General features: G+C 61.8%; 1 protein-coding gene across 1 annotated transcript; it reads right to left on the bottom strand.

Annotated features, from left to right (window-relative positions):
- Positions 1–698: 698 nt before the first annotated feature.
- On the bottom strand, positions 699–7243 carry LOC148590304 (syntaxin-1B). The gene is made up of 5 exons (XM_088539206.1): positions 7148–7243; positions 5327–5400; positions 2569–2706; positions 986–1096; positions 699–826 (listed from the first exon to the last, which is right to left on the bottom strand). Exons 1-5 carry the CDS (start codon positions 7221–7223, stop codon positions 746–748), a joined length of 480 nt encoding a protein of 159 aa, XP_088395332.1. The 5' UTR covers positions 7224–7243; the 3' UTR covers positions 699–745.
- Between the last annotated feature and the right edge of the window lie 6 nt (positions 7244–7249).

The following is a 7249-nucleotide window of genomic DNA, read 5'->3' as shown; positions in this document are numbered from 1 at the left end:
CTTGAGTCAACCCAACCCATGATCCAACTCAACCCATGACCCAACTCTAGTCAACCCAACCCATGACCCATCTCTTGAGTCAACCAAATCCACAACCCAACTCTAGGGTTGACCCAAGCCCTGATGAATCTTTTGGGTCAATCTGACCCATGTCCCCACTCTTCAGTTGACCCAACCCACAATCCACCTCCACCTCTAGGGTCAACCCAACCCAAGATCGTCCTGTTGGGGTCAAGCCAACCCATGACCCATCTCCATGTCTTGGGTCAACCCAACCCAGTGACCCCTCCCCATAACCCCAGACCTCTCCCATTGGCTCAACCCAACCGCCCTCCCAATATGGGCTCTATGGGGGGGCCCAGGCGTCCCCACCCCCCCAATGGGGCGACCCCCCCCCCCCATGGCCATGATGGGGAGGCGGGGTTTAGAAGGGGGCGGATCCAAGAAGGGCCCAGGCGTCCGGGCGGGCGGATGGGGGCGGGGGGTGTCACCGGAACCCCATGGCGGGGGGAGGAGGAGCGGGACTGGGGGGGACATTGGGGACATGGGGGACAACGGGGGGGGGGGCGGGGGTCGCGCTGACCGGACCACGTGCTGCTATGTCCGTAATTACTCTTATTTTTTGGGGCGGGAATCTCGTTTTTTGGTTGTTTTTTAGATATCTTTTTTCCCCATTTTGGGGTTTTTTTGGAGGGGGCGGGGCTCGGGGCGGGGCTGGGGGCGGGGCCCGCGCGGGGGCGGGGCCCTACAAGCCCAGGGTGCCCCCGATGGAGGAGGCCAGCACCACCCCCAGCACCACGCAGCAGATGATGATCATGATCTTCTTCTACGGCGGCGCCCCCAAAACGCCCCGAAATCACCCCAAAAATCACCCCGGAAATTCCAGCGGCATCCGGGAAAGCGGCGGGGGAGGGGAAGAGAAAACACGGGAGCGTTATCCGACGGGATCCGGAATTCCGGGCGCCCCCCGCGCCCCCCGACTCACCCTCCGCGCTTTGCTCTGGTACTTGACGGCCTTCTTGGTGTCGGACACGGCCCGTTCCACGTAGTCCACCGAGTGCTCCACGTTGTACTCGATGCGGTCGATCATCTCCCCCTGGGGACGGCGGGGGCGTTGGGGACATTGGGGGCGTTGGGGACATCAGGGGTGTTGGGGACATCGGGGACGTTGGGGACATCGGGGGCGTTGGGGACATTGGGGGTGTTGGGGACATTAGGGGTGTTGGGGACGTTGGGGACATTGGGGGTGTTGGGGACATCGGGGGCGTTGGGGACTTTGGGGACACTGGGAACATCGGGGACGTTGGGGACGTTGGGGACATCGGGGGCGTTGGGGACATTGGGGGTGTTGGGGACATTGGGGACGCTGGGAACATCGGGGACGTTGGGGACGTTGGGGACATTGGGGTCAATGGAGTAGGCGGCTTCGCCCACCCCGACCAATGAGCGGGCCAATAGGAGAGCCCAGAACCGCTGGGGACAATGAGGACAATGAGGGGACAATGGGGACAATGGGGACATTGGGGGTGTTGGGGACATTGGGGACGCTGGGAACATCGAGGACGTTGGGGACGTTGGGGACATCGGGGGCGTTGGGGACATTGGGGACACGGGGGGACGTTGGGGACATTGGGGGTGTGGAGGACATTGGGGGTGTTGGGGACATTGGGAGCGTTGGGGACATTAGGGGAGTTGGGGACATCAGGGGCATTGGGGACATTGGGGGTGTGGAGGACATTGGGGGGCATTGGGGACATTGGGGGTGTTGGGGACATCAGGGGCGTTGCGGACATTGGGGGTGTTGGGGACATTGGGGACGTTGGGGACATCAGGTGAAGGGCCCCGTCCTGGGAGCCCCGGGTGGTTCTAGGTGACCCAATTGGGTCCCAAGGCACCCTGGGAGCTCAGATGGGTTCTAGGTGACCCAATGGGATCCCAACCATCATGAGAGCCCCAGGGGGTTCTAGGTGACCCAATGGGATTCCAACCATGAGGGGAGCCCCATGGGGTTCTAGGTGACCCAATGGGGTCCCAAGGCACCTTGGGAGCCCCAGGGGGTTCTAGGTGACCCAATGGGGTCCCAAGGCACGTTGGGAGCCCCAGGGGGTTCTAGGTGACCCAATGGGGTCCCAACCATCATGAGAGCCCCAGGGGATTCTAGATGACCCAATGGGGTCCCAAGGCCCCATGGGAGCTCAGATGGGTTCTACGTGACCCAATGGGATCCCAACCATCATGAGAGCCCCAGGGGGTTCTAGGTGACCCAATGGGGTCCCAGGGCATCGTGGGAGCTCAGATGGGTTCTAGGTGACCCAATGGGGTCCCAAGGCACCTTGGGTGCTCCAGTGGGTTCTAGGTGACCCAATGGGGTCCCAACCATCATGGGAGCACCAGGGGGTTCTAGGTGACCCAATGGGATTCCAACCATGAGGGGAGCCCCAGGGGGTTCTAGGTGACCCAATGGGGTCCCAAGGCACCTTGGGAGCCCCAGGGGGTTCTAGGTGACCCAATGGGGTCCCAAGGCACCTTGGGGGTTCTAGGTGACCCAACGGGTCCCCATGGCCCCACCTGGCTCTCCACCAGCATGGCCATGTCCACGAACATGTCGTGCAGCTCCCGGATGCTGGTCTCCAGCTTGATGATCTCGTTGTGCCGCGTCTCGATCTCGTTCAGCGCCTGCTTCGTCATCTGCGAGTCCATCTTGATCTGGGGGGACGGGGACGGCGCCGCGTGGGGCCTCTTGGGGACCTCCCATTGGTTCTAGGGGACCTGGGGACCCTCCCATTGGTTCTAGGGGACCTGGAGACCCTCCCATTGGGTTCTAGGGGACCTGGGGACCCTCCCATTGGTTCTAGGTGACCCTGGGACCCTTCCATTGGTTCTAGGGGACCCTGGGAGCCTCCCATTGGTTCTAGGGGACCTGGGGACCCTTCCATTGGTTCTAGGGGACCTGGGGATCCTCCCATTGGCTCTAGGGGACCTGGAGACCCTCCCATTGGTTCTAGGGGACTTGGGCACCCTCCCATTGGTTCTAGGGGACTTGGGGACCCTCCCATTGGTTCTAGGGGACCCTCCCATTGGGCTCTAGGTGACTCTAGGACCCTCCCATAGGTTCTAGGTGACCCTTGGAGCCTCCCATTGGTTCTAGGGGACCTGGGGATACTCCCATTGGCTCTAGGGGACCTGGAGACCCTCCCATTGGCTCTAGGTGACCCTTGGAGCCTCCCATTGGTTCTAGGGGACCTGGGGACCCTCCCATTGGGTTCTAGGGGACCTGGGGACCCTCCCATTGGTTCTAGGTGACCCTGGGAGCCTCCCATTGGTTCTAGGGGACTTGGGGACCCTCCCATTGGTTCTAGGGGACCTGGGGATCCTCCCATTGGCTCTAGGGGACCTGGAGACCCTCCCATTGGTTCTAGGTGACCCTGGGAGCCTCCCATTGGTTCTAGGGGACCTGGGGACCCTCCCATTAGGTTCTAGGGGACCTGGGGACCCTCCCATTGGCTCTAGGTGACTCTAGGAGCCTCCCATTGGTTCTGGATGACTTGGGGCTCCTCCCATTGGTTCTTGGTGACCCAGGGGCCCTCCCATTGGGCTCTAGGTGACTCTGGGACCCTCCCATTGGTTCTAGGTGACTCTAGGAGCCTCCCATTGGTTCTTGGTGACCCAGGGGCCTTCCCATTGGGCTCTAGGTGGCCCTAGGAGCCGCCCATTGGTTCTGGATGGTTGGGGACCCTCCCATTGGTTCTTGGTGACCTCGGGCCCTCCCATTGGGCTCTAGGTGACTCTAGGAGCCTCTCATTGGTTCTTGGTGACCCGGGGCCCTCCCATTGGCTCTAGGTGACTCTGGGAGCCTCTCATTGGGCTCTAGGTAACTCTAGGACCCTTCCTTTGGTTCTTGGTGACCCAGGGGCCCTCCCATTGGTTCTAGGGGACCTGGGGACCCTCCCATTGGGCTCTAGGTGACTCTGGGACCCTCCCATTGGTTCTAGGGGACTTGGGGATCCTCCCATTGGTTCTTGGTGACCCAGGGGCCCTCCCATTGGTTCTAGGTGACTCTGGGACCCTCCCATTTGTCTAGGTGACTCTAGGAGCCTCTCATTGGTTCTTGGTGACCCAGGGGCCCTCCCATTGGGCTCTAGTTGACTCTGGGAGCCTCCCATTGGTTCTGGGTGACTTGGGACCCCCGCCCATTGGTTCTAGGGGACCTGGGGACCCTCCCATTCGTTGTAGAGGACCTGGGGACCCTCCTATTGGCTCTAGGTGACCCTTGGAGCCTCCCATTGGTTCTAGGGGACCTGGGGACCCTCCCATTGGGTTCTAGGGGACCTGGGGACCCTCCCATTGGTTCTAGGTGACCCTGGGAGCCTCCCATTGGTTCTAGGGGACTTGGGGACCCTCCCATTGGTTCTAGGGGACCTGGGGACCCTCCCATTGGGTTCTAGGGGACCTGGGGACCCTCCCATTGGTTCTAGGTGACCCTGGGAGCCTCCCATTGGTTCTAGGGGACCTGGGGACCCTCCCATTGGTTCTAGGGGACCTGGGGACCCTCCCATTGGGTTCTAGGGGACCTGGGGACCCTCCCATTGGCTCTAGGTGACTCTAGGAGCCTCCCATTGGTTCTAGGGGACTTGGGGACCCTCCCATTGGTTCTAGGGGACCTGAGGACCCTGCCATTGGGCTCTAAGTGACTCTGGGCCCCTCCCATTGGTTCTGGATGACTTGGGGCTCCTCCCATTGGTTCTTGGTGACCCAGGGGGCCCTCCCATTGGGCTCTAGGTGACTCTGGGACCCTCCCATTGGTTCTAGGTGACTCTAGGAGCCTCCCATTGGTTCTTGGTGACCCAGGGGCCTTCCCATTGGGCTCTAGGTGGCCCTAGGAGCCGCCCATTGGTTCTGGATGGTTGGGGACCCTCCCATTGGTTCTTGGTGACCTCGGGCCCTCCCATTGGGCTCTAGGTGACTCTAGGAGCCTCTCATTGGTTCTTGGTGACCTGGGGCCCTCCCATTGGTTCTAGGTGACTCTGGGACCCTCCCATTTGTTCTAGGTGACTCTAGGAGCCTCTCATTGGTTCTTGGTGACCCAGGGGCCCTCCCATTGGGCTCTAGTTGACTCTGGGAGCCTCCCATTGGTTCTGGGTGACTTGGGACCCCACCCATTGGTTCTAGGGGACCTGGGGACCCTCCTATTGGCTCTAGGTGACCCTTGGAGCCTCCCATTGGTTCTAGGGGACCTGGGGACCCTCCCATTGGCCTCTAGGTGGCTCCGGGAGCCTCCCATTGGTCGCGGTGCCGCAGGGTCCCTCCCATTGGCCGCCGGGCTCACGTCGTCGGTGAAGATGGCCAACTTGCCGCTCTCCAACATGTCCTCCAGCTCCTCATTGGTCGTCGTGCGGCCGGCTGGGGGCAGGAACGGGTGACGGGAGGGGACACGGCCCCACGGGCGTCCCCAATGGGTGTCCCCATGAGTGTCCCCATGGATGACCCCCAAGTGTCCCCCCATGTGTCCCCAGGGGTGACCATCCCCACAAGTGTCCCCATGGGTCCCCTTATGAGTGTCCCAACAAGGGTCTCCCCCCACCGCCCATGGGTGTCTCCATTGGTGGCCCCATAGGCGTCTTCATTGGTGACCCCATCAGTGTCCCCATGGCTGTCCCATGGCTGATGTCCCCATGGGTGTCCCCAGGGCTGATGTCCCCATGGCTGATGTCCCTATGGATGTCCTCATGGGTGTCCCCATGGCTGACGTCCCCATGGTGGGTGTCCCCACGGGTGATGTCCCCATGGCTGGTGTCCCTATGGATGTCCCCATGGCTGATGTCCCCATGGATGTCTCCACGGCTGATGTCCCCATGGATGTCCCCATGGCTGATGTCCCCATGGCTGATGTCCCCATGGCTGATGTCCCCATGGATGTCCCCATGGCTGACGTCCCCATGGTTGGTGTCCCCATGGTTGTCCCCATGGTGGGTGTCCCCACGGGTGATGTCCCCATGGGTGATGTCCCCATGGATGTATCCATGGCTGGTGTCCCCATGGTTGTCCCCATGGTGGGTGTCCCCATGGATGTCCCCATGGTGGGTGTCCCCATGGCTGATGTCCCCATGGGTGTCCCAATGGCTGACGTCCCCATGGTTGTCCCCATGGGTGATGTCCCCATGGCTGACGTCCCCATGGTTGGTGTCCCCATGGATGTCCCCATGGTGGGTGTCCCCACGGGTGATGTCCCCATGGCTGATGTCCCCATGGCTGATGGTGTCCCCATGGATGTCCTCATGGGTGTCCCCATGGCTGACGTCCCCATGGGTGGTGTCCCCATGGATGTCCCCATGGGTGCTGTCCCCATGGATGTCCCCATGGATGTCCCCATGGCTGATGTCCCCATGGCTGATGTCCCCATGGATGTCCCCATGGATGTCCCCATGGCTGACGTCCCCATGGTTGGTGTCCCCATGGTGGGTGTCCCCACGGGTGATGTCCCCATGGCTGGTGTCCCCATGGATGTCCCCATGGGTGATGTCCCCATGGATGTCCCCATGGATGTCCCCATGGCTGGTGTCCCCATGGATGTCTCCATGGCAGGTGTCCCCACGGGTGATGTCCCCATGGCTGGTGTCCCCATGGATGTCTCCATGGCTGGTGTCCCCATGGCTGATGTCCCCATGGCTGATGTCCCCATGGATGATGTCCCCATGGATGTCTCCATGGCTGGTGTCCCCACGGGTGATGTCCCCATGGCTGGTGTCCCCATGGATGTCCCCATGGGTGATGTCCCCATGGATGTCTCCATGGCTGGTGTCCCCATGGGTGGTGTCCCCACGGGTGCTGTCCCCATGGATGTCCCCATGGCTGATGTCCCCATGGCTGATGTCCCTATGGATGTCCCCATGGATGTCTCCATGGCTGATGGTGTCCCCATGGCTGGTGTCCCCATGGATGTCTCCATGGTTGGTGTCCCCATGGATGTCCCCATGGGTGATGGTGTCCCCATGGATGTCCCCATGGTGGGTGTCCCCATGGGTGATGTCCCCATGGCTGATGTCCCCCTGGCTGATGTCCCCATGGATGTCCCCATGGCTGGTGTCCCCATGGATGTCCCCATGGCTGGTGTCCCCATGGATGTCCCCGCGGTGGCCCCGTCACGCACTGATCTCGAGCTGCCGCTGGATGCGGTCCTTGCAGCGGTCGCGGTACTTGGACTGCGTCGCGTTGTACTCGGTCATGACCTCCACGAACTTGCGCGACAGCG

The sequence above is a fragment of the Tinamus guttatus genome, unplaced genomic scaffold (genome assembly GCF_059628265.1).
Source record: "Tinamus guttatus ecotype Peru unplaced genomic scaffold, ASM5962826v1 Tinamus_guttatus_pri_ptg001487l, whole genome shotgun sequence".
Taxonomy (NCBI): Eukaryota; Metazoa; Chordata; class Aves; order Tinamiformes; family Tinamidae; genus Tinamus; species Tinamus guttatus.
The sequence above is the reverse complement of the archived record's forward strand: the minus strand, read 5'-3'. Positions and strand labels throughout refer to the sequence as shown.